Here is a 27,556-nt window from a genome sequence, read left to right on the forward strand (position 1 = left end):
AGAAGAGCTCTGGATTTATGGATGGCCTTAGGAAGCACAGGCCGTGCTGGGGGAGCTGGGGTGCTGCAGAGACAAGGCCACAGAGCCTTATCTGTGTCCAGCAGCTTCAAGGTCTGATTTTTAAAAAGGCTTCTGTATTTATTACCAAGACCACTGGGCTCTTCTTCTAACATAAAATAGGCCTTAATTTGTAGATAATTCTGCTGCATCCTGTGCTACTTATCCAGAGCCTCTCCCCACCTGGTGTTGGTGCATAAATGCAGAACAGATTTTTCCCCCCATTTTCTCTCCCTGCAGTAGCTCCAGCCATTTTAAATCTGTGAGCTGGAACTCCAGGGATCTTGCTCATCCTGATGGACCTAAAAGTGGAGCACACAGGGGACATTCTGGGAGTTTGGCCATGAGCCCAAGACCTTTAAAATCATGAACCAGATTCTTGGTTAGCTAAATTTCATAGCTTTCCAATGTGTTTGGAAGTCACAAGATTTTTTCAGCTATCGGGTTTTAATTTTTTTTTAATTAAAAATTAAAATTAACAGACCCACACTGTCCTGCATTGACATAAGATACAAATAATTTAAACCACTCCACTTCCAGGAGAATCCCTTTTGAAATAAAAGTAAATATGTAACCAGTTTGTGGAGACAAACATAAAGGTTTAGTTTCTTTAGAGTCTGTATTAATGAATATGGCCAGGCATTTGTAAGCTGCTTTCTACACACACTCACTACCCATTCACCCCAAGAAAAGGCTGATTTTTACTACCTGATGTATTTATAAACTAAGAATATAAAAATTCTATAGGCTGTTACATGTTGCAAACACACAGTGTGAGCACAACATTGATTTGTGCTGATTTGCATTTATTGCAAATTTGATTTGCAGCCCCACACATCAGAAGTGACCTGCCCAGGTGCTGGGGGATCCCAGGGCAGTAAAGGTGACCCTCTGGGCATGCAGGGAGTGTGGAGCTGTGTGCAGCTCCAGAGACCCAAATCAGGGGGTTTGGGCACCTGGGCTCTCAGGTGGCTCCTTTGGGCAGGGATGCTGCACATCCAGACAGAGCTGGCTGCTCCCAGATTCCCAGGGAGATGCTCACATCCACTCTGACTCACATCCATGGCATTTCATTGTTGGGTTGAAGACTGTCTAAAAATTCCCTGGCATTTCTCCAGAGAGAGTGCCAGCAGCCCTTAAACTCAACTCATTTCCTTCCCATCAAAGCACAGAGCTCATCAATAGCAATCTCAGCTCCAGCAGGGAACTCGGAGGTGGGTGGGATTTGCCACCCTCCACAGCCTGGTGGTAAATAGGTCATTACCAACACAACAGCAGGAATAAAGCACAGAGGGGCAATTTGGAGACAGAGAAATGATGGTCCTTTCCCTTTGGTAGCAGGTATTTTTGCTGGTGCCAGCAGAATAATTTAGGGAATTTTTGCTGGTTCCTTTATGGAATCAATGAACAGCATTTTATTGTAGGTTTGTGTCTGGGGATTGACAAATGCTCAGGTGCTTTTTTACCTCTCTACTTGCTTTTATTAACTAATGGGAGCTTAAAAGACAAGGTGAGGCCCAGGAGCTCCCTGCGGACTGGAGCTCTTACCAGCTCATTGGAGCCTTTTCCCAGCAAGTTGCTCTCAGAGCCCTTTTTTTCCAGCAGGAATGTCACATATGATAGAGGGACTCAAAGGGGCCAGTTTTACCTTTAAAGTCTAGGTTTAATTTTTTTTTCTGTTCAAAAAAATGTGTTTCGACAGTTTGTCACATCGGCTCAGCCTGCCACGTCGTGGGCAGTGAAGTGTTAGGAAGGAAGAGCAGAAAGTATTTTGATGAAGGATCAAGTCAACGCACTAATGTTTTTTGAACATCTCCTGTGTTGACCTTGGTCCACACAGACACCCCCCCACTCCTGCAGCTCTCCTGGCTCTGGGAGAGCTTCTGGAGGTGCTGAGGGAATTGCCAGGCAGGGGCTGGGGAGATGGCAGCAAAAGTTCTTGCAGGAGGTCTGTGCTTTGCAGCAGAGGCATTTGCCAGCTTCTCCTGAAGCCTCCATCCTGTGTTTATTTTGGAGCTGAGGAGGAGGGAAGGAGGGAGGGAGGCATCATCATCCTTTTGGTAGCTATGGAGAGTGGGGAGGGCAAAGTCTGTGGAGCACAAGAGCCCCCAGATCTCCACGCTCAGCTTCCAGAAAAGCCCAGCCCAGTCCCTCCTGTTGGGCTTGTTTTTATCACCAGACAAACATTTAATTATTTTACCTTCACGCTGCTGCTGAATCAACTGGGAGAACTACAGAAGATAATGCACTTCTATTTTTATATCTTACACTAATGAAGCTCAGGCTGGAATTTTCCCCTGCATGATTGGCTGGAACAGGGGAGGAAAAATTCCGAGGGAGAGGAGGAGGAAGCGAGACACTCAGCATTTAGCAGCGAGCATGGCTGTGGTTGGAGCAAACCTGCAGCACTCCAAACAGCTTGAAAGTGAGGAGAGCAGCATTTTATCCTCTGCAAGGATCACAGAGGGTGTTTCTCCATGGTGAGGGATGGATGAAGGCAGTGATATTCCAGGACTGTGCTGCTGGCTCTGCTTTCTTGGCAGGCTGAGCACCAGGGCTGGGCTGCCCCCAGCCCCCAGCGTGGGCTCACTTGCTCCCTGCAAAACATCCCCTGGGACTTGGCAGGAGCCGAGTGCTCCATCAAAAGTTCATTAATATGTTGAGCTGGAGCCACACGACTGCTGGGAGCACCAGCACTGGGACAGGGTGGATGAGGCTGCATCAGAGAGAGGGAAAAATGTGAGGGGATGTAACACTGGTGGGAGGCAGGTGCTTAGGGCTGGCCTTAGGGTGGTGACCCCTTAATCTGAGGGGGCACGATGGCAGTGATGGCCCCTGAGCTGGATGGGTGTCTGGAGAGCTCAGCTCACCCAGAGCTGCTGCTTGCAGCTCAGCATCAAGATGAAAATCCGGCCTAAAGTCTCCATATCTGATAAGAATTTCAGTGCCAGGCAGCAGAGATTTGGCCTCCCTGCTGGGAGTCAGCCTGGCAGGATTTGGATTGAGCTCTGCTGGGATCAGCTGTGGCATCTGGGGCTGTGTGGAGCAGCCCCTGTGAGCTCCTTTCCGAGGTGAGAAACTGCTCCTAAACTGCTCAAGGCTCCTCAAAGAGTCAAATGAAAGGATTTGACATTTTCTTTCATAAAAAAAAGAGAGGGAGTAATCAAGGCACAGTCGTGAATGGGTTTGTTAATTTGCTGAACCGCAGAGCTGTCAGTCAGTGGGAAATGAGATATTGGGTTTTATTTGGGAAACCTGAGGGGGGAAAGTCGAGTAGAAATCCCAAAGAAACAGCATTTACATAGGTTTTCCAGCATTGATTTGAGCTGACCTGAAGGCCACGGGTCCTGAGCATTCTTGTGTGCACTTTGGGGGTGATAATGTTCAATATCTGCACCCTAGAGAAAGCAGCTGCAATATTTCAATACCTGATGGGTGGGTCACAGGTCAGACTTCCTTTGAAGGGGACCGAGAGGGTGTGATCCAGTGAGGAAAACCAGGAATTTGCTTGGAGAGTCACCCTCAGATCCCAGAAGGTCCCTGTAGAAATCTGTCCCCTTAAACAGTGCCTAAATGTGGAATGGTGCTTTACAGTGTCCATAAAAAGAGCTATTAATGAAATTAATCTGGGAGGGAAGGGCAGCACAGAAAGAAAGATGAAATTTTACAGCCTAGGCATTGAGTAGATGAAAAGTGTAAATCCACTGGTGGTGCCTGGAAAGGCCCTGTTTGACCCCAGGGAATGTCCCAGCTTCAGTGCAGCTGGACAGGACCAGCAGCACCATCCCTGCCACAGCTCCTGTCCCTCCCTGTGTGCGGATCCTGGTCAAGGATCCTTGTCAATGGAGCTGCCTTCAGCCCGGGGATTGCCTGTGGTGTCCATCAGCAGATTGGTGGCACAGCCTCGGGCAGGGCTTCAGGCTGCCAGGGAAGAGCAGCGTGGCCATGAGGGCAGCAGGAGGGAGAAAACAATAAATCACTGTAGTCCATTCATGGGAAATAGGGACCTACATGCAGGAGATGTAGGGAAACTGTACAGCCCAGGAAAGTGGGCACCATGATTCCCTGGGATCCTAAGGTCCATCATCTGATGCTGTTCAGCCTGAAGGGTCCCATGACAGGTGATTTCAGATTTGTAGGAGAAGTTTTATCTCAAAAATACAAAAAGAGCTTCAGACATTGGGAACATTGTCGCTCAGAGAAGCTGTGGCTGCCCCTGGATCCCTGGAGGTGTCCAAGGCCAGGTTGGACCACCTTGGGATGGTTTAAAGTGTCCCTGCCCATGGCTTGAGGAAGATGAAAATTAAAGTCCCTTCCAAGCCAAACCATTCTTTGCAATCCTCCTTCCTTTGGTGACACAGACAGACCAGCTGGGTGCTGCCACACCATTCCATGATTCTGTGAGGAGGGAAGCTGGGAAAGGTAAATGGCACCAGGTTAGCATGGGAACCAGCTCCTGTGCACTGGGAAAAGCAAATGGCACCAGGAACCAACTCCTGGGCACTGGGAAAAGTAAATGTAACCAGGTTAGCATAGGAACCAGTTCCTGGGCACTGGGAAATGTAAATGGCACCAGGTTAGCTTGGGAGCCAACTCCTGGGCACTGGGAAATGTAAATGGCACCAGTTTAACATGGGAACCCACTCCTGGGCGCTGGGAGGACAAGCCCTGGGAGCTGGGAAGGACAGCTGGGTCTGTGATGGAAGCTGATGGCTGAGGCTTCCCTGGCTCACAGGAACAGTTTGTGCCTCTGGCCTTTTAAAAATTGAACCTTGAAAATCTGGAGGAAATAGACTTTTTATCTGGTTAGTGTTTTGGACCTATAAAACTGGAAGTCATAATACCCTGTAAAACATTTGAGGCAATTGGGAATATGGCATTCCTTATTAAACTCGGTGGGTTTTAGAGACTTCTTAGGTTTTCACAGTGGTGCAGGCTGTGACCTCTATAATGTTCAACAGGATCCTTGAAAAATTGAGACCAATTTAACAAGAATAGCTGCTGCCTTGGTGCTCCAGCTCTTCCATTTCTTTCCTGCCTGGAGTTAAGTTCATAATGGTTTAGCAGAACCTTTTTAGTTGCTAAAAAGATTATTGTGGTCTGGGCATGGGGGACTGCTTTGTGACAGATATTTTAGCAGAACCATTTGTCCATGGCTGGAATAACAAAGTGAAATGTCACAAGTACAATATTTTGAAGGTCAGAAATCATAACTCTTTGCATATTTTCAAGGTTATTTTTGGCCAGTGTAACAAAATATATTGTAATTTGGGAGTTTGAGGGAATACAAACCTCTGTGGATAAAGAGGAGACCTGGCAGCTGTTTACAGCTGATGTTTCCTGATGTCTGGGGGGTGGCAGAATTTGTACCAGACCTAGAGAGAAGTCCCAAAATGCAGCAGCAGGGATGATTTTCTGTAGCTGGAATTTTACTCTGTGTCTGCAAATCCAAAGCCCCTATTGGTTTAAACATCAGAATTCCGTGGCACTGGGATATTTCCTCCTCTGGGATGCCAGGCTTGTCTTTTATCTCCTTTTCTCTTCATTCCTGAATGAACTTTGCCCAGCTTGCTGCAGCAGGCACAGGATGTTGGTGCTGTGCTCTCTGCAGGTGGGATGCTCTGTGCCCTGCAGTCTTTCCTGGAATTCTGCTCCCAAATCTCTCTTTGTTTACAGGGTGAGCAGCATCCCTTCTATGTAGCTGTCTGTGGCCCTTGGGAAGAGCAGGCAGAATAAATAGTCCTGTATTTCCTTCATACCCCAAATTCCCTGAGGTGGCACAAGCATGTGGCTGCATTTCTCCTGCAGAAAGCTCACATGAGCTCTCAGAGGCTGCAGGACACTGCCACAGGAGCTTTGGGTCTTTACCCTTCCTCTAATTGATGAATAATTTGGTGCTGTTCCATGCAGATGTGAGGTTTTTTAGGGATCCCATAGCACCTCCCTTTTTCCAGTGTTGCCTTCTGAGGAGTCTGAGCTGAGAATTCTTTGCTCCAAGACTTTCTTCCTCCTGATGCCTTGCAAAGCTTGACCTAGAGCAGAGGCTGGACAGAGCTAAAGAATAAAGTAGGGATTTATTAAGAGGCTTCAATAGATCCAGCTTGGGCAGCACATCCCAAAATGGTCACAAAATCCCCAACCAGTCACAGGATCTCTCACTTTGATCAGTTCTGCTCCATTTGCATGTTGGAGTTCATTGTCCCATTCCAGCTTTAGGTTATCAAGTCCCATCCTTCTTGTTTTTCTCTTGTTTGTGCTCTTTGGCTGAGATTTGGATCATTTGTCCTTGGTCCCCAGCTAAAGCAGGAATTGTTTTGTCTCCCTGCTCTGTGCACAGAGCTCACCGTCCCCAATATGAAGCCCAGACCCACACACTAAAGCAGCACAGAATGTGAAAAATAGAAAAGCTCAAACCTGAGGCATCACTCCAAACCCTCCATCCCTGAGGCTGGTCCCTTGCAGAGGCAGAGAATGAGCAGCCTTCACCCTCTAGTAGTGGCTGCTCAGGGCTGGTGTGTGTTTAGAACACAGAAATCAGGAGGAAGATGTGAGAAGGGAGAGTGATTTCACTCAGGTCTGGCTGTGTTATCCCACAGCTGTCGCAGGAATGCCACAGGGCTGCCCACAGAAGGACACAGGTAGGAAATGCAATGGAAACTGCAATGGAAATGCAGAAAGTGCTCACCTTATCTCTCAGTTAAGATCCCATCCTCTCCTGACATCCACAGTCCTGGGTGTCAGGGTTTGGGAGGAAGCATCAAAGGAGTGCCTGGGCTGAAGCCTGTGGGGGCAGAGAGGCTTTCCTGGCTCTGCCAGCCTGGGGAGGGATGGGTGCTGCTGCTGCTGCACACTCCAGCAGCAACAATTCCATTTCAATTGTTAACTCCTCTGCAGGGGCTGTGGGATCATCCACGTGCTCTGGGGTGACACTCCCAGCTTGGCCCAGGGAGCTGAGCTTTGTTTGTAAGCAGGGATTGATTGAATGGTGTCCATTCAAACTTGACCAGCCAAGGAAAACCTGCTGGCCAGGTTGTGTGGGGGAGAGGGGGCTGAGCTTGGTGAGCTGCTCTGGGGTGAAATGTTCTTCCACTGTGTGGAATGCTGCACACTCTGAGATCCTGTGTGATGGGAAATGGGAAAAATCAATCCAAGGTTGCAGGGAGCCCCAGCCAGGCTGCTGTTCCTCCCCGGTGGAAGATGTGCCCTCTCAGCCTGGCTGGTGCTCACCACAACACCAACATTTTGGCTGGTTTACTATCCACCTGCACATCTCCTTGGCCTTCTGTCTCCCAGCTGGATTTGAGCATGGTTTCCTCTGAGTTTGATAATTTGTGAGGCTGCTCTGCTCCTCTCCAGGTTTGTGGCTGATGTCTGTGGCTGCTGCAGAGGGAGGCAATGTCCTTCCTGTGTCAGCAGCACAGCTCTGAGAAGGTAGATCTGGATAGCACAGAGCTTTTGGAGGTGTGTGCACCCTTTTCTTGGGCCCTCAGTGGATTCTGTGCCAAACTCTCAAGCAGTGAATGGAGGCTGGGTGAGGAATTGCTGTTGTGGGGCCTTCATCCCACTCGAGGTCCTTCAGAACCAAGGCACACACAGACACAAAAATCTTCTATCAGTGTTTGCAAACTACTGCAGACAGGAGCTCACAAGCTCAGAGCAAATCTCTGTTGCTAATTTTCCAGAGGCACCACTGAAAGAAACAGAATTTCACTCAGGACATTAAAAAAAAACACTCAAAAAAGCCAAAATAAAGGAAAGTCCCTCCAGCTTTCAATTCCAGAATTACCCTGATGTATCAGCTGCCCATGGTTTTCTCTGCAGAATGTCCCTTGGCTCCTGAGTCTGGAATTCTTTCCAGCACTGAGCATGGGGAGTGGAGGAAAGCAAGGAAAGCTCCTTTTCATCCAGAGCTGTGCCACAGGAGGCTGAGCATCCCCAGGGCTCCAGGCATGGCTCTGGTGCCTTCCCACGGGCACCATCCCAGCTGCCAGCTGGGCTGCAAAGGTTGGCATCTGTAAGGGCTCCAGTTTAAAAATAACAGAGAGAAATCTCCCTTCTGCAAGGCCCAAATAAAAAGAGGATGGTTGAGGTAACAGTGATTTAAAAACTCCTGGTACTGCCTGGGGCACTGCAGGGAGGGAATTGCAAGGCCATGACAGCTTTCCCATGGACACCAGGTGCTTTCCTTGTTGTCCAGCTGGGGGAACCCAGTTCTCAGTTTCATTTTTCTTTAGGTTTTCTTCAGTTTCTGTATTTTTCTTTAGAATTCTTAGGCTCACTCTGTGCTTGTCAGCCCTGCTGCACTGGGTTGGCAGTGGGGAAAAAAACAAGTTTAGGAGGGTATGGGAGAAGGTTGTGTTGTGTTGAGCTTAATTTCTGTTAAACATTCGAGGTGCTGGAGGACTTTCTGTGCTGGTTGAAGCAAGGAATTTAGGATGAGATGTTGTGAAGTGCTCAGAAGCTGAAAATGCAGGGTGGGTAGCAGCTCATGTATCTGTGACCTGCTGAGCTGTGTACTGTACTTGTCTTCTGCACAGTACTGTGTGCTGTATGTCTCTTCTGTTGGAGAAATTTGGTGGATTTTGGGGTTGGAATTGTAGCTGAGTAATGCCAAGTGATGCTTTGCAGCCCTGAGCGAGGCCAGACACAGGCACAGTGCTGCTGCCTCATGGCTGGGATGTTCTCTGTGAGCCTGGAAAATATGAGAGAGGGATGGATGGATGAGGGATGGATGGAGGGATGGATGGATGGATGGATGGGTGGATGAATGATGGATGGATGGATGGATGGATGGATGGATGGACGGATGGATGGATGGATGGATGGATGATGGATGGATGGATGGATGGATGGATGGATGATGGATGGATGGATGGACAGACGGACGGATGGATGGATGGATGGATGGATGGATGGATGGATGGATGGACAGATGGATCCATGGATGGATGGATGGATGGATGGATCCATGGATGGATGGATGGATGGATAGACAGATGGATCCATGGATGGATGGATGAGAGATGACTCTGTGAGTGTTTTCACCCAGGTGGAGGAAGCATTGCACACACCTTGATGGCCTTGGCAATGAGGAGGTGGTGGAGGCCCCTTCGGATCCTGCACAGTGACATTTCCAGAGCAGCCTCGCACTGCAAACTCCCGGTTCTGTCCGAAGCAAGTTCCTGCATGCTGGCATCACTTGCATGCATCAGGATAAATCTGCCTTGCCAGGAAAGCTCTGACACAAGAGCACTGCAGCTCCCAGTGCAGGACAATGCTCAGATGAAAGCTGCTGGAGAGAGCACCTAGGAACAGCAGTGAGGGGAGATGAGGGGAGAGCTGAGCTGGCAGCACACGCGGAGCTGCAGCCCCAGCTTGGGGGGCTCACACTGTGTCTGCCCAGCACAGGGGGCTTGGAGGGGGGCAGAGCATCCAATCTGGCCAAATGAAAGGCATTAACTCCTGGAGGGAAGGATCAGGAGGTGTTCCATCTCTTACCCAGGAGGTTTGCAGTGGAGGCTGACAGACACGTTCGGTAGCTCTGAGAGGCACTGGAGCAGCAGTAATGGTTGAGGCAGAGCTGAGGAGCTGCAGGGAAGGGCTGTGGGCATATGGCTGGTTTTGCTGTGCTGCTTCTCGGTGCTCTCTCCCCAAGCATGTCCCTTGTCTCCTTGAGCTGAGTTTTGGTGGCATTCAGTGTTCCCAGGTTAGACACCAGAGCAAGAGTCACTCCTGGAGACTGGCAGGCCTAGAGCTTCCCACATTTCCAGGTGTTCCAGAGCTGCAGGAGCCTGGGCAGCAGCACTCCAGTGGGTTCCAGGAGGGAAGGGATTCTCTCAGGAGGCAGATCCTCAGATCTGTGCTGGGGACCCAGAGCAGCTGTGCTGTGTCAGGTCACTGGATCTGAGCGCTGCTGAGGCCACTGACGGCGCCTGCAGCTCCTCACATGGTGTTCCTCTGCTTTAACCTCTGCCTGCCTGGCCCCAGCCTTCCCTGGGCAGCTCCTGGCCTCACTCACAGCAGCTCCATCTGGGCTGAGAGCTCTGGGGGTGAGACACAGCTCTGGCTCCAAGGGTGGCAGGGGAGAGGCCAGAGCGGGGTGTTAATGCCCCTGGGCTCATGCAGGGTTGGCTTTGACAGGCAGAACTGCACACCCACACCCACTGAGCAGTTCACAGGAGTTTTTGGGTTCTCTCTGTGATAAAGGCATAGAAAGTCCGTAAGCCCCACTTTCTATAAGGAATTATGGCCTGAAGCAGCTGGAATCAGATCATGGCATTGTGTGTGGGCTGTACCTGCACCTCTGCATGTACAGGGCTGGTAGTGCATGGCTCTGACCCTTGGGGCTCTGTGCATGTTTATTATATTTCCTGGAATTTTTTTTTGGCTTGGATACTCACAAAATGCCTGGGAATTATCCAAGTACAGTCATATCTTGTTGCAAATTTGGATGACCTGTCTACTTTCTTCATTCCCCTTAATTCTTGATCTCCCTTATTATTCTTCCCTTTACCAGGAATCCTGCAGGAGTAGGTAACGTAATCCTATCCTGGCACAAGAAGATCCAATTCTGATCTCATTCACTCTCCTAAAACCCCAAAATTAAGTCCACTGGATGTAACATATTGACACTGATCTCCCAGCTCCACTGGTGCTTTCTGGATTCCCATCTGCCTGAAACTGGACGGAGAACTGTTAATTCAGGCAACAGCAATTTGGGCTTGATGGGGATGTACTGACCTTAAGCCTTCATTAATACAATTAGTGCCCTTGGTTTGAGGAGGGCTCTGTGCACTTGGACTGTGTGACATGAAAGCTCTGAGTCCCTCTGACCTGAGGTGGAGCAGCGGGCACGGGGGCATGGCAGATGCTCTGTGCTGTCACAAAGTTGTTTTTCCACAAGCTGAGTCTCTCTTGTTGTAGGTTTCCCATTCAGTTGGGCTTTGGAGACCAGCCTTGGTTTAGCATTTCTGTTCCTCACTGTTTGTGTCTTTTTTGGGCCCTTGGTTTATGTAAGAGGAGAGCGAGTCACTGCACAAACATCAGCCTGTGAAGGAAACTTTCTGGAGCTTTTAGCACAAGGCACAAATGTTTTTCCCCAGAGTTTGGAGGGTATTTTGAGGAGGGATTTGAGCTTGATGGAGATGCCAGAGAAGGTTTGAAAGTATAGAAAATGTTTTCATCTTCCCTTAGGTGCAAAAATGACTATTTATTCAAGATGAGAAAAACTCCTGCGGGTGGATTGCTAGAAAATGATGTGAAGGGCTGGAGAAACTTGGCAATGGGGATCTTTTTCAGCTTGATTGCTTTAATGGCTTGATGAAATTCAATTTTCCTAATGTCGATACTCCTGGAGAAGCTGAGCTTGCCCACATAACTTGCTCTGGTGAACCTGAACCTCCCTTTCTTTCCCTTAGAATCCAGAGGTGTGTGGGTTGGTTCTCACTCCACAGCTGTGCTGTGCTGTGAGAGAGGAGGATGTGCAGAGTGGGAGGAGGTGTTTGGAGGGGGGATTATGTGGGAAGCCACCACACTTCTGCAGGGACATGTTCAGGGCTGGTTCCCTGGTCCTTCTTCAGGATTTGACACAAGCCATGTGCATCCTTATTCAGAGAAAGGGAAAAGGGTTAAAAATGTCATATCTGGCTCCTCCTTACCAGTGAAGTGTTTGTAGGTGCAGGGGAGGTGGTTGCCCTCAGCAGGGTGGGCTCTGCTATTTCACATGGTGGAAAAGCCAAAATTCTTTCTCTCCCAGTAAGTGGAGGAGAGGAGAATGTGCCTTGACCTGGTGAGCACCTGGCCTTGCCTTCCTCAGGAGCTGGCTCAGCAAAGTGCAGGCAAATCCTGCTTTATTTCAGGTCTTGTTGGCTGGAGGAAGCTGGGCTCTTGTTCTGCTTCTGAAATACCTTCCTCATTACTGTGCTGAGATTTGGGTTTAATTTTACCCAGATGGTGAAAGTGGACTATTTAGAGAGGTGGTTGAAGCCTTAAACGTTCCTGCCGAGGAGGATGTGGAACATTCCCAGGGCTCCGGCTGAGCAGGCAGCAGGGCTGAGGAGGTCCCTGGCAGTGCAGGGCAGCAGGGGGAAGCTGCTGCAGCTCCAGCCATGCCCGGGACACAGCCTGGCCCCTCCAGGGCATCAAAGGCTGGCAGGGAGCTGACATGGACAGGAAACAGCAAGGTGTGATTCAAGGATGGATTAGGAAATGGATTTCCAGGAGAGATAAATGCCCTGTGGCAAACAGTGGGGCAGCATCACTGGGACTGTGTTGTGGTGTTTGTGAGGGTCCCCAGGATGAGGTGAGAGATGAGAATCTAACTCCAAATTCTCAGAAGGCTGATATATTATATTATATTATATTATATTATATTATATTATATTATATTATATTATATTAATATCATTTCATATGAAATTATCTACTAAAATTATACTAAAGAAAAAGAAAGGATCCATCAGAAGGCTAAAACAAGAATGAATAATAAAAACCTGTGACTGACCAGAGAGTCTGACACAGCTGGACTGGGATTGGTCATTAAGTAAAAACAATTCACATGGAACCAATCAAAGATGCACCTGCCACATTCCAAAACTGCAAAACACAGAGAGAAGTGATCAGATAATATCATTCACATTTCTTTTCTGAGGCTTTCTCAGGAGAAAAAATCCTGGCAAAGGGATTTTTCAGAAAATGTCATGGGGACAGGACTGGGCAGACTGATGGGCAGCATTGCACAGGAGAGGAATTCCACAGGGACAAGGACAGGGCAATGAGGGATGTGTCTGCAGGTGAGCACAGAGAGCCTTGGCTGGGTGCTGGTGGAGCAGGAGCTGCTCTGTGAGTGCTCTGAGGACAGAGCTGCTGAGCAGAACTGCTTCAGGGCAAGGAACCAGCAGCAGTGGGATGATCCCAGCAACATCCAGGCTCTTAGGAGGAGTGTCTGGTCACCAGGCAGGAGTGCGATGATGGACAAACCTCCCTTGGGGTGTCACAAACCTCCCTTGGGGCTGCAAATCCAGAGGAACAGAGGCTTGGGAGTGGGGATCCCTCCAGGGAGGGGGTGTTTGGGACCCCTCAGAGCAGCCTGGTCACTGCCATGGCTCACCCTGCTGCTGACAGCAGTTTGTGCCACAGGCTTTCAGCTGCACAAGGTTTATTGATGATTATTGATAACTATTTGCAGTGAGTGCCTGGGGCTGGGCACATACCTGAGCTTTTTTCATACACTCTCAGCTTAACCTGTTTTGCTTCACTTTGATTCCTGCCAGGGTCCTAAATTGTGTTTGTTAAAACATCAGGAAGATGGAGCTTGTGCTCCACAAGCTCTGACCCTCAGAGTAACTGGTCCTGATGTCACAGAGTCCCAGAAGGATTTGGGTTGGAAGGGACCTTAGAGCTCGTCCCATCTCATCCCTGCCACGGCAGGGACACCTCCCACTGTCCCAGGCTGCTCCCAGCCCCAGTGTCCAGCCTGGCCTTGGGCACTGCCAGGGATCCAGGGACAGCCACAGCTCTGGGCACCCTGTGCCTCACCACTCACAGGGAAGAATTTCTTCTCAATATTCCCTTTAAACCCACTCTCCTTTAGCTTAAAGCCATTCCCCCTTGTCCCACCACCACAGATCCTTGCAATATCCACGTTTTTAGAAGTTTTCCCAACTTGCACTGAGCAGAGGGACGTCAGAGCCTCCATCAGAGCCAATCTGGCTGCAGCACGTCCCCAGCTCTGGCTGTTGCTGCTCTTGCCCACGTTCACTCCAGCATGGGGAGCTCTGGGGTGCTAACGAGTGTTGCTGGGTTGCCATGGCAACCCTTGCGCTAATTAACGCACAGTAGCCAGGGAAAAAAAATCTGTCCTTGCTGATGAATTAATTTGACAGGATTGATCTGGGGGGAAGAGTTGGGAATGGCCACTCCAAAGGTGTGTGTGGGGATGGAGCTCATTCAGATAACACAAACCTGTGTTACTCTGACCTTGCAGCTTTCAGACTGAAACCTTGCTCACCATTTGGAAAGGGTTTGTGTTTTGGAAGGAATAAAATTATCCTGACAAATGTCTAAGAGCATAACTCAAGCAGTTACGCTTTTTTGTTCCTTTTTTTCCCCCTTGTTATGACATTTTAACTCGGGGTTTTTTTTGGTGTTTAAAAGATTAAATAAAGCCCGAGTCAATTTTAGAAGTTAAATGCTTGAAAGAATCAGAAGATGCACATTTAAGGACTACATTATTTTATGTCAGGAAAAAACCTCCAGTTCCTGAAGACTCCTCCCAAATTCCAGCCCCCTCTGCTGGCTCTGGCTCCAGTTGCCCTGGTAGCTGTTAGAGATGGGCCCAAAGGGAAACCATGGATCCAGCCTGGTGTCCTGAGATGCAAAGGACATTGCCCCTTCCCAGCATGGTCCTGGTGGTGGAATGGTGGCCTTGGAAGTGAATCAGGAGTGGGAAAGCAGCCCCTGTGTGCTGGGGATGAGTCACAGCCTGGGCTCCCATCAGCGGTGGCAATTAAACCCCTTCAGTGCTTTGTGCACAAAGCACTGGGCTAAGTCACAGTGTCCTGGCAAAATTCTCCCTTGGGTAATTGTGCTCAGACCTGCTGAATGCTCTGCTCCTGCAGTTTTAATGAGCTGTAGCTGTGGCTCACCAGCTCCTGCGTGGTGATGGCCACGACCTGACAAACCTTGGTGAGACTTGTGATCCACAGCTGCCTGCCTCGGTCCTGTGTGCCTGCAGCAATTACCTGCAGCCAAAAGGAGCCCTGGGAAATAATGACTGAGCTTCAGGGCTCTTAATGAGATTTCCAAACTCTCTGCTGCCTTCAGCACCGAGAGGTCCTGGAGTCTCAGCTGTTGGCACTTGGGGGTCAGACGTTGGCAGGTGCGGAACTGAGGGTTTTTCCCTGGGGCTGTGGCTCCAGGATGGAGTGGGTGTTACACTGGGGCTGCTGCAGGAGAATTTGGGGTGCCATCAGCAGGAACAGCTTTGGTTTTGGTTGATTGGTTATGGATTTGGCAGCTCTGGTGCATGTCCCTGTTCCTCCCTGTAAGTGGTGAGGCACAGGTGCCCAGAGCAGCTGTGGCTGCCTCTGGATCCCTGGAAGTGTCCAAGGCCAGGTTGGACACTGGGGAGACCAGGGTCTGAGTGGGGACAGTGCTGCCATCCCCAGCAGCTCTGAGGAATCCTCATTTCCCCACATGTGCAGCAGGACTAACAGGAAAAGGACTGCAGGTGAAGGAGGTTCTCCCATGAGACTTCCGCCTCTCCTGGTCTCTGGGCACCGCAAGCTTGTGCCTTTCCTTGTGCCAGGTCTGTGCTCCCCTAGGAAGTGTGTCCTTAGGTCCTGTGCCAGGGGACAGCGTGCACAGGTCCCTTGGGTAGCCACAGGTGCCCCCAGCCTGTGCACACCTGAGACAGCAGCTTTGGATGGACTCAGGAGCTCCTGGAAAGTGTGTTCCCAGTGTCCAGAGCTCACAGAAAAGCAGGTGCTTTTATTTTCTCTTTCCATCCCCTTGTGAAACAGGAATGCTGAATCCAGGAAAACCTTTCTTTCCCTGGGTGGCTGCTGCTCCCTGAGTACACCTGTGCCAAAGCCTGATTCAGCACCTAATCTGGATTTCAATTCCTCTAGCTCTAAGTGCAAAAATTATTCCCAGTTCTTCCTCTGAGTGACCCCAGGGGGTTTGTCCAGTGCAACAGTGCTCTAAACTGGCACTAGTGATAGCGCAGACACCTTTATTGCAATATTCTGTGGATTTATATCTATTCTTACTTAATTAAGGCTATTTTGGGCACTAAAGTGCTTTGAAACATTGACAAATGTCCCCTGGATTTACTGGCTGATGATATTAGCTGTTAAAAGTTGTTTGAGGAGCTACATTTCCAAGGAGTGTAATAAATAACAGGGATGGGATTATTTTTGCCTTTTTAAGGAGACAGAGAGGATGTGTCCAAGTACTTGGGTACTTTTTGGGACAAGTGAATTCCAAGAAGGGTGGAAAAGGTGAGGTTGAACACCCAGACAGCCACAGGCTGTTGGCACAAACAGAAGGAAGGATTTGAAGGAATTGCCTCAAATTTTTGGCAGCACTGAGTTCCTTCAAGGGGGGAGGCTGGGGTAGGTGGATCCGGAGCTCTCATGGCTCAGAGAGTTCTGGTTCCTGGTGCAGAGAGGGGCTCTCCCCTGGCTCTGCTCCCTCCAGCCTTCCTGGACTGCTTTGGGAAAATTCCTTAATTGATTTTACATTTCTCACCTTGATGATCCTCTGTTTGAAATCCTTTGTTGGTGTTTTCCTTTCAGATGGTTAAAATGGAGCCTTTCTCCATTTCAGACTCCCAGCTCTCCCCATTATACATAACTAATACCTCTCTGGAACCATTGAAGCTGTGTTAGCAGGCTCTGAAATGGGAGTTTAGCTGAGCTTTTAACGGGTTTAATCTTTTCCTGGGTATTAATCCTTGCAGAACCTCTGATAAAATTTGTTGCTTTTTCTCTGAATGCCTCCCACGCTGTCGATATCTGTCTGGAATGAGTTGCTTGGTGCAGAACAAGGAGGAGGGAATGTTGCAGCCTCCCATGGATCTTGCTCTCATTTCAGTGCATTCCCAGCTCCTCTCTGACTCCCTGCCACTGCTGCTCCTGTGATTCCTGGCCCTGGGAGCATCTTTCCCATTGAATTTGGGGCTGGAATGAGTTTCCTTCCTGTTTATCAGCTGTTTCTCAGCTCTCAGATGCATTCCCAAGGTTTGTCTGTTTGATATCAGCAGAGAATTTCAGGGAGAGCATCACCTCTTCCACACTGCCATGGACATGGAAAGCTATCAAAGACCACAGCAAATGTTGGCTTTGGTTTCTGCACTTGTTTTTTATTACTTTGTGCTGCATCACAGGATCCTAAACCTGTGTGACAGCAGACTCAGGCTGTGATCCAGGTTATCAAAGACTGCAGCTGAACTGGAGGGGAAATTATCCTTTTTTCCATCATGTTGGTGTGGAAACCATGCCATCTCCTGTGGGGTAACAGCAGACTTGGGACAGCCTCTCCCACCTGTGCCAGCTCCAGGAAACACAGGATGTGAGCCAGGAAACCAACCCAACACAAACCCAAGGAAGAGCCTCTCCATGCTTTTGGGATGTCCAGGTTCTGCCTGACTCCAGCTATTCCAGATGAAACAGGAAGGAGAAGGGGTTTGTCCATCATGCCTGACCATGCAGGTCCCATTGCCCATCCCACCCCTATTGCCACTGGCCGCATCTCCAATTTCTCTTTTCCAAAGTTCTTCCTTTGGATGCACACCCTGGCTGCCCCAGCTGTGCAGTTCCAGGGAGGCAGCTCCTTTCTTGAGCAGCACTGACCATAAAAATGATTGTGCAAATTTGTGAGAGCAGGAGAATTTATTGTTTCCATGGCAGTGCTGGAGGAGAGAGGAGCACCGAGGAGTGAGGTGTGGAATAGCAACAGAAACCTGGGAGACACAGATCACATTCCATCTTCCCTGTTTCTTTTCTTCTGAGTGGGTCATAAAACAAAAGCAAATGAGGCAATTGGAACTCCCTGTCCACTTTCCTGGGGCTTGTTTAAATGAGGATTTACTTCTACTAAAAGCTCCTTAGAGCCACTTAATTCTTCCAGGTGAAGTAAATATCTAGGCCAGTAGTAAAAATTCCTTACAGATGTCTTCAGGAGGGTACTTAGCAAGCACTTTCCTGGAGAGAACATCTTGGATGCCTTCAAAGAGCAAAATCAGTTCTTAATGATGGCACATTTGAGAGTGAGGCAGGACTTGGCATAGCCTTGGGAATATTTGGAAATTGCTCCAGTGATAGAGAGAGGAGTGAAATGGGCTGCAGAGCAGTGAGGGTACATGCTCTGATTTTCAGCAATTAGTCAAAATAACTCTAGCTAAAGTTTTATTTCAGAGATCTGGGCATATTTCACTATCAATTAATGTAATCTCCTGTGGTACTGCATTGCAAAATCCCTGTGAATTCCCTGGGTGGATCCCTTTGCCACGCTTGTCCAACATGGTGTGGTTGGTATGACCTGGACACCACATGGAACATCTGAGGGAAGCTCACACACTCAGCTTCTGCTTTTAGCTAAAAAAAAATCACACTGAGAAGTGCTGGAGATTTCCCATTAGGTCAGAATCTCCCACCTTTGTTATTTGGTCTTTTCCCTGGGTATTCCTGTCCTAGAAGTACCAATCCTTTAAGGCATCCTTTCCCAATGTTCTGCACTGGGAAAACCTGTGTCTGAAAGGAATAATAATTATAGACTGGATATAATTGCGTGTAGACTGCTTGCCAGGCAGATAATATATGGAATAGCTGAGGCTGAGCCTGAGTGGATCCTTGGATGGGAATTCCTTGGACTCAGCCTTGACAGCTCTGTTTGGGCACGTTTCAATGCAGACCCAAGCTCTGTGTGCTCTCAAATCTCTCTCTACCTGTGTGTGCCAACCTCCTGCACTGCCATTCGTGCTTTACTCCAGTTGTGCTCTAGGAATGGAGAGCAGCACTGGAATTGTCCATCAGCTACCAGGGTTGGGTGTTCCTTGAGGGAAGAGCCCGAGGTGTTTGATGAACATGGGCTCCCAGGGGCTCCCATGGACTTTGGTGTCACTCCTCAGTAAGGACAAAGCCTCACACAGGGCTGGCTGTGCTCAGCTGGGTGCAGGAGGGAAATCCCAGCCTCTCCCTGCCCTGTCCAAGCAGGGAACAGCAGGAACCTCTTGTAATTTGGGCAGTCTGGGGGATGGATCAGATGCTCCAGCCCAGGAATGCATCACCTCCATCCAAGAGCTGCTCCTGGAGGCTCCTTTCCACCAGAGGCTTTGCAGGTGTGACTAAGGGGGAGGAGTAGGGTTAGGGTCCCTGAGGCTCCTGCATCATTTCTGAGCTGAAGCCAGAGCAGCACTTGCATTTACCCTATTACTCCTGGCACTCCATGGTGTGGTGGCATCCGGTCAGAGGTTGGGTTTGATGACCTCAGAGCTGTTTTCCAGCCTTAATGGTTTGGTAACTCTGTGACTGTGAGTGCTCCTGGGTTGAGGGCTATCCAGCTGCTGTGAGTGACCAATTTACTGCCAGTGCTTATCCCAGACATGCAGGAGGAGAGAGCCCAGGGCAGGCAGAGCTGTGCACAGGGAGCCAGGGAGGATGAGCAGAGCCCTGCTGTTCTCATGGAAACCACTGCAGGTTCTGTAGAGCAGGCAGTGGGACAGGCCAGGGAAAGGACAGATCTTCCACAACAGCACAGCCAGGGATGAGCTTCACACGGGCTCTGCTGCTACCAGTGCTTCTGGGGTGAATCATGGCCCAGAGGAGCTGCTTCCCACCCAGAGGCTGCCAGGCATTTTATACACACTCCATTTGCCTTTCCCTCAGCTTGGACAGTTGAGTTTTTTCAGGTTTGGGGTTTTTTTTAAGCTTAGGTGTTTTGAAGGTAACATTTTGGTTCACCTCTGGAGTTGCCATTTGCCTTCTCTGTAGCAGGTTGTGATTAGTGATTAATTGCACAGGACATGTTGTGACTCCAGCCCGTGTCCCGGGGTGCTTGTCGCAGCAATGATGCACTGGGTGATTACTCACTCCCCTTAACCTGACAGCTGTATTTCTTCCCCTGACTGCTTAATGACCTTGGCCAGGTATGTGCCTTGTGTTTTGTTGGAGGGCGTTGGGGATGTGCAAATTTTTCTTTCCCTTGCGTGACCTTCCTCCTGCCTGGGTAAGAGAAGGGAACTGTTCCATGAACAGATGGAGCGTTATTTCTAGAGGAAGGTGGATAACACAGGAAATTATTCATTCAAAACCCCTTCAGACAACTCAGATGTTTGCCCCGAGAGAGTGTTGCAAATCCTAGTGCAAATACCTGCTCACACAAACTATCCCAGTACCTTGAAAATTGCTTGTGAATGTGGAAGTCATCCAGTCCCAGAGCAGAGCAGTGCTGGGGACTTAATTGAGCCATTAAGGAAATTAGGAATAAGCAGGATTTTAAGCAGTAGTTACAGAAGAGATATTTTGTAAGCCATGTGTAGGCAGGTTAGACTAAAAAAGGTTGTCAAGTCATAGCAGGTAAAGAAGCATAGTGTGCAAACCAATCTGGGGATGGATAATTCACTGCTAAAAGCAGCAAGGTTTGCTGCAAGTGGTGCTTGGCTCTTGTTATTCCTTAATGAATCCAATCTATTAGCCAGGGAAAACATCATGTTGTCTTGAAAAACAAATCATATTTGGATGCCTCTTCCCCTGCATTTGTACCATTTTAACACGAGCACACTAATTATGCTGTGGAGATGATTTTGTTATGGCAGAAATGGAGCTGAGTTTGCAGCTGTAACTGTGGAGCTCTGGAGGGCTGGAATAGGTACATGGGGAGAGACGCCTTTTAATTCCATTGCCTTTCTCTTTAGTATTTGTATCACTGTAATTCAGGGTGTTTCTGCTCCCTCGGGTGCAGAGGCAAAGGCCCAATGTGGGGGCCCAGCAGCCTCCAGGCTCCCAGGGATGCCACAGGAATGGTTTGAGGAATCGTGTCCATAGCCCAGTTTCTACACAGATGGCAATAGGCTCACAAATTCCCAGGCTTCCTGACATGTTTCCCAATGCACAGGGAGCTGCATGAGTCATATTGCTCCAGCTCTGGTCCTTTTGGATGGAAATTATACTTTTAAATACATTCTGTGATTACATGCAGGGCGATGGGCTCCTTTGGAGGAGCTGGAATTTGAGCCATTAAGTTGAGTGGCTGCCATTACATCCCGTGTTTGCCAACAGATAATACACAGACATACTTCATCTGTGACAGCTCTGCCCTCTAGACTTTGAATAGAATTATCTTGGTGCAGAGCTGATCTCTCCAGCAGCATCCAGGTGCAGCAGGCAGCAAATGTGGCCCCTGATGAGGTGAAGTGGGACAGGGAGGGGACAGCACTTGCTCGTGTCCTGTGCAGCATGACCTGGAGAGAGAGGAAAGGGACAATTACACAATGGATGATGTTGTCTTGTATATCAAGAGTTCCATTATTATTATAGTGCAAGGATTCCATGTCGCCACAGTTTCACACCTCCTTGATGTTTGTCACAGGCATCTCCTCTAAGCCCTGACTCTTCCTGGTCCTTGCAGCAGCCGTCTAACTCCAGATCCCACCAATCCACTCTTTTATAACACTGTTCTTACTTGCCGCAGGTGTGGCCTGTTAAGATCAGGCCTGCTCCTAATCTTTAGTAATTGCTCCAGCTGCACCTCTTTAGGGGATAAGATTGCATTCTATACCACCTTCATTCACCCATACTGTGTCCCCCTACAGGATGAGGTGACACTGATGTGTCCTGGTGGAGTCCCTGCCCATCCCACCTCCCTGGCAAGGCTTCCAGGGCTCCTGGCAGAGCTCTCAGGGTGTGGGGCTGGCAGATGGGAATTCTCGTGGCTGTTCTCACTGTGCCTGCATTGCTGCTGGCTCCTGAGCAGCCCAGGGGGCTGGGGGGGAACTCCTGGGTCAGAATGTGGTGATGGCTTGGAAAAACCCCTGATCTGACCTCTCCATCCTGTGGCAGTGCCATCCAAGCCCAGCTGAGGGAGGAGGCTGTAGCCAGTGGCTGCCTTGAGTTACTCCCACTGAAGGGACGTCTTGGCCATGGCAGTTGTCCATGAAAAGTGAGAAGCCATCAGCCATGACTTCATTCATGGCCAGGCTGAGCTGAGCAAAGCAGCTTAGAGGTGTGCTGATCTGGCCAGTCCCTGTAAGAGGCTCAGAACAATCCCATGCCTCTAATGAGCACCCAGTCATTACTGTGGTGTGGTGAGATCCCCAGGACGAGGTGAGAAATGAAAATTCGACTCCATGTTCTCAGAAGGCTGATATATTATTATATCATATCATACTATATTATATTATACTATATTATATTCTAAAACTACACTAAAGAAAAAAAATACATTAGAAGGCTATAAAAGAAAAAATAATAAAAAACCCATGACTGACCAGAGTCCCAACCCAGCTGGACTGAGATTAGTCATTAAATTAAAACAGTTCACATATTAGATAAACAATTCTCCAAATCACATTCCAAAACAAGAAAACAGGGAGAAGCTGAAGCTTCCCAGCTTCCCAGGAAAAGAAATCCTGGCAAAACGATTTTTCATAAAATATCACAGTGACAGTTCCCTTCCTGTAATGACAGCCTTCCCAGCCAGCACTGTCCCCTCAGCTTTTAGGAGGCAAAAGTGATGGGAATAAGAGCATGGTGTCAGCTGGATTGTCACTGTTGGAAGCCAGGGACAAAGGTGGGGTGTGACAGAGCCCTGCAGTGCCACCCCTGTGCTCTCCATTGCCCCAGGTGCCCTGTAAGAGGCTCAGAGGATCCCATGGCAATCTGCAGGACAATCCTGTGCCTGTAACAAGCACCCACTCATTACTGTGGTGTGTGAGGTCCCCAGGACGAGGTGAGAAATGAAAATTTGGCTCCATATTCTCAATGGCCTTGCAGTGCCACCCCTGAGCTCTCCATTGCCCCAGGTGCCCCAGCAGGAGGGCAGGGTTTGCTCTGGCAGTGCTCAGGGCTCTCCAGCTCTGGGTGAGGCAGTTCTGGGGCCAGTGCAGGGCCTGAGAGAGCCAGAGGATGCCACAGGCTTTGGCTCAACAAGAGGCTCAAGGGAGAAGCTGCTTTGCTCAAGTCCTGCCTGTTTGCCCTCTCAGAGCTGGGGATGGAGGGTGAGGTGTGGGTGTGAGACGTGGTTGCTGTGAGGACCTGAGCCGTGCCTGGCTGGGTTTGCTGTGCCCTTGCTGCTCATCCCTGTGCTCCCTCAGGGTGCCCATGGCTGCTTTTTGGTCCAGGTGCTGGAATCCTGGAAATCTGAGGATGATTTGTGGTTTTGTTGGAATAATTCTCATGAATATCATCATTTTGGTGGCAAAAAGCTTTGTTTGGCCATTTCTTATTCTGGGTGCTCATCCTGGTTTTTCCTTTTGCTACGGGAAGTGGAATCAATGGGATTTTTCACTGGGTGGCTTTGGTTTGCACAGGGTAGCTGATGGGCTCTGCTTCCCCCTGGCTTGGGAGGAAAGGCTCTCACTGCCCCTGCAGTCACCCAAAAGTGCTGATTCCTGGGGCCAGGTGTTGCTTCTCCAGCCATTGCTCCTTTTGTGCTTCCTTTAATTAAATGTCTGTGAGCTCAGGGTCTGTAAAATGTTTGTAGATGTCATTGCCCTCCTCTGCCAACAATCCCCCCCTGGACTTTGTTAGATGGGAGCTGCAGGGACTTACCCTGAGAAGCCAGGAGATGAGAACAGCAAATAAGGAGCCCAGGTGGTGAATTTAATCAGTGTAATACATTCATCTGGACTTTAATCCAGCCTGGGCATTGATTTGCACTAATAACAGCCACTACTTTTTAAGTTCCAAGTTCTCAGTACTAAAAATATCCTTTTTTTAATATTATCATGTTGGCCTCTTACTGCAATACCAATATATGCATTATTGAGGATTCCTGGGGATGTGTTTCATACATTGTGGTCCAAATGACACAATCCAGGCCTCTGCTTCATTATCAAATGGGGTTTTAGAGCACATGGCAGTGACTCAGTCACAAAGGGGCTCTTGCTGCTGCTTCCCTGTCCCTGGCCATCCAGGAGAGATGTTCCTGGTTTGTATTCCTAGCCCTGCATTTGAATTCATCTCCTCCCATGATTTTTAAACCTGGCCAGCTGTGTCAGCTTTTAGAGGACAGAGTATCCACACAGAGTTTTGTGAGTTCTGCTCTTGCCCCTTTCTTCATTTCCCTGGGAGCTGCTGGCTCTGGGTGAGGGAAGTGGCTGCTCTGGGTGCCCCTGGTGTGTCTGTGCCATCCCTCCTGGCTTAGCTGTGTGTCACCAGCTTTGCCTGGGAGCTGGGACACAGATCCCACGTCTGGGATGAGCAGATCCATGTGTTGTTCCCTTTGTAGGGAGCTGTGTTAAATAATTCCATCCCCTGGGAGTCATTTGTGTGATTTTCTCCTTAGTTCCTTTCTGCTTTGGAAAATTCCATGTCCAGAGTAACAGGTGATGTTCATTTTAACTTAAATATCCTTTCAAAGGAGGGTTACTCTTGGTTTCCTCAGAGCAATGACAATTTTATCTCCTCTCCTTGCAAACACCATTTAGTCAGATGAACTCAGTTTTCCCACAGTGTGCTCCATGGCAGGGAAGTTGTTTGCTTTCCAGTTCAAATAAGGACAGGTTTTTGGGGTAAAATGAGCCTGGATTTGGCATTCCTGACACTTCCAGTCAAGTCTTGGTCATCCCTGGAGGGGTTTTCAGTCTGTGGATTGGCTGCACCACGGGCATAGGGGTGCTCAGGATGGCGTCTGTGCTATTTGTCCATGCTGTGTCCCTCAGCCCTGTGCTCAGCATTCCCCAGCAGCATCTTGTCCTTCTCTGTACATTCCCAGAGCTGAATTTAGAGCTATTTAGTAATATATTTATTTAATAATATTCTGTTTGCTCATCTGCCTTACTCTGCCCTTTGGGTGACAGAGAGAGCGCCAGGTCCCTCCTGGTTGTTCATGGTGCCTCAGTGTCACTGGGCCCAGTCCTTGCTGGGCTGGTCCTGGGGTCTCTGTGCTCGAGCTGACCCCAAGTGTTGGAAAGTCTCTTTTTCCCAGCCCTGAGATTGAAGAAGGAGTCAGGATTCTTTGGCTGTTGTTTATTCTCTGTTATCTATAACATTCTTTCTCTGACCCTCTGAGGTCTGTCCGTGGCACACTGACTGCCCCAGAGGTGGTGTTATCTTTTTATACTTAAAACTCAGTGTACTTTATTTACAATAATTTTCCAATATCTATCACCTGTGTTATACTGTCTGTCTCTACTCTAAACCAATCCAAAAGTGCCATCTTCACACAGAAGATGGAGGCTAAGGAGAAGAAAGAAGGATAAGGCACACCCAAATCCCTCCATCTTGGCTTCTGAACCCCCATTCTAAAAATCCTAAAATTCTGCTTTTCTACCTTGTGACAAGCTAACTATCATTGCACTTAAACTCTCTGCCTTGTAAATCTTCACACAAAGTTGGTAATTTTCTCCATGGGCCAAAATCAAAGGCACAGGTGTTTTTGACTCTGTGCCAAGGTCTCTGAGCCCCCAACCAGGGGCTTGAGCCCTCCAGGGCAGCCAGAGGGATGTCCTGGGTTCTGAGAGGGCTTTGTGGGACTGGGAGCACACCTTGGGATTGAATCCTGGCTGCTCCCCACCCAGGCAGCATCCACTGAGGCTGGGCTGGGTGTAAATCAAAGCTCCAGCCCCCTGCTCAGGAGGGATTTCAGAACATCTCCAGGTCTTTGAGGCTGCTGTGGCCTTGGCTTGGGAATGTCAGGAGTCCCTTCTGGGGGCAGGAGGCTGGGATTTGTGTGAGTATCGTAGGTTTGGCTCTTGGAGGGTGTTTATTGTTTGCTGCTGAGGGCTGCAGTGAGGGATCTGTGCTGACAGCCCCTGCCCACAGCCCTGGCAGCTGCCCTGGCCCTGCTTGCTCAAGGTGCTGCTTGCCCTGGAGCAGTTCAAACTTGGACTTCCAGCCCCAGTCCCGTCATTTATCTGAGTTAAAAGATGATGGCAAGTGGTTATTTGTAATTACTCTACAGGAAAGATATGTCATGAGGCAAGGGGAGGTTGATGTGCCCCATGCACAGGAGGGCTTGGGGAGCAATTAGGGTGACATATGCTCCATCCCAACACCTCACACCTGCGTGGGCTGTGCTTCAGTGGGGCCCCTCTGCCTCCTCACCCCCTTCCATTCTCCTCCTCACTGCTGCCAGGCTTTTACTCAGCTCTCCATCCATGGCCCTGCCTTGTGGCTGCTGTTATTAATAGGAATGACATGGGCAATAATCACAATAAGGTGGAAAATGAGACTAATGCCATCCCCTGGGCTCTGCTGCTGCAGCCTGGCTGAGGCCAGGTGATTTCCTATCTGCCAGGTGAGATCTTCTCAAGAAAATGGAAATCAATGAATAACAGAACAAGCCAGTCCTTAGGAACCTTTCTGTCTGTACTGACTCTCCACATAACATACAGATAAATGAAAGATAGATAAAGCTTCCAACCGAGTGTGGCAGCCTTCCCAGAATGTGGGATATGGGAGACTCTCACTCCAATCAGCCTCTTTCAGCTGAAATCCAGTCATTAGTTAAATTCATCAAGGGGCTTGAAAGCAGAAAGGGAAATTCTTTGACTTGTGCTTAACCTTTGGGTGATTGCACCTCTTGAGAGAATGAGCAAATCAAGTGGAGCTGCCCTCCCCTGTGTTTGTGAATGAGCCGTGGGGCCATTCACCGAGATTGGGCATTATTCACTTTGTATAATTCCTGACGAGAGGTTTAAAAATAAACACACCGTCAAAGGGACTCTGGGGAGATTATGCAAGAGCAGAGTGCAGCAGGATGGGCTGGGGGATGTTCTCCTGTGCTCTGCTCCCTCAGCTGGGCAGCCCTGGCCTGGCAGGGAGGAGCAGCAAGCAGGGTGTGGGGCTGGCACCGGGCTTGCCCTGCTCCCCTCCTCACTCCGTGGGCATGGCTGTGCTGGGAATTGATGGCAGTGGGTGCCAGCAGGGCTGGGGGACTCTGGGACGTCCCAGCCCCATCAGGCTGTGCTGTGTTGGTGCCACTGAGCAGTGTGAGTGCCTCCCCTCCGGGATCACCCTGCTCTCCCTTGTCTGGGCTCTGTGCAGCTCTGCTGGGCCCTGTCCTTCCCCCAGCAGTGATTCCTCTGAACACCCTCTGTGCATCCTTCTTTGAAGCTGTTTTGGCTGCCTCCACTGTGGAAGGGCCGGTGAGCACAGTGTGGGAAATGCTATTGTGGTTTTACAGGGCTTTGATGTTGTCTGAACAAAGGGCAGCTCTGTACAAGAACAATCTGAGCAAATGGCATCCACTCACCACATTTCTGCCTCCTCCCCTCACAGCCTGCTCCTATTCCTGCATCCTGCTCCCGTGGAGGAGGACACAGTTTATGTAACACAGATTTGAAAGGGAACTACTCAGAGCTCTCATTTTTTACTGTTACAACTCTACTGATGCAGTAATAAATGATCTAATAGAGAAACACTTTCCTGCCTTAAAGATTGTTCATATTCCCAGAGACCACAGTGCTGGAAACTTTGAGGTTCTTGAAGTTTTCTAAGGAGATGGTAAATGATGATAGATTTATTTAGGGTTTTTTGTGAATGTGGCTCTTCATAAAGTGCATTTTGGATTCTTGAGAAGCTCTCTGCTGAAAAGGATCTTGGAATCTTGTGGGCTTGCAGTGATTATTTATCCCTGAAAGAAGAATGGACAGGTGAGAGTGGTTTGAATGGCCCTTTTGTGCACATTTCAGTCTCCATGGACCACTGAGCCCCTGATTTCTTCTTCAGGCTGGCCCATAAGAAGCCAGCAAGTGTTGGTGTGTTGGGAATATTTAGCAAAACGTTGCAGTAGTGGCTGATTTCACTCAAAGATGTTTAATCCTCGACTGCCTCAC

The 27,556-nt window shown here is 49.1% G+C and overlaps 1 protein-coding gene across 11 annotated transcripts in view; it reads left to right on the forward strand.

The window, feature by feature from the left end:
* The window catches only part of ARHGEF9 (Cdc42 guanine nucleotide exchange factor 9), a 164,956-nt gene that overhangs the window by 72,062 nt on the left and 65,338 nt on the right, over positions 1-27,556 (forward strand). The window contains exon 1 of one of the 11 annotated variants that reach the window (XM_054289838.1): positions 9,117-9,219. The exons of 9 other annotated variants lie outside the window; for them this stretch is intronic. In XM_054289838.1, the coding sequence (XP_054145813.1) occupies positions 9,133-9,219 (87 nt within the window). In that variant the 5' untranslated portion in view covers positions 9,117-9,132. Of the gene's footprint in view, positions 1-9,116; positions 9,232-27,556 lie in introns of those variants that run through there. One more of the 11 variants, XM_054289839.1, reaches the window with a different exon arrangement.

The sequence above is a fragment of the Melozone crissalis genome, unplaced genomic scaffold (genome assembly GCF_028551555.1).
Source record: "Melozone crissalis strain CALT ecotype California unplaced genomic scaffold, PUWL_Pcris_2 ptg000068l_1, whole genome shotgun sequence".
Classification (NCBI taxonomy): Eukaryota; Metazoa; Chordata; class Aves; order Passeriformes; family Passerellidae; genus Melozone; species Melozone crissalis.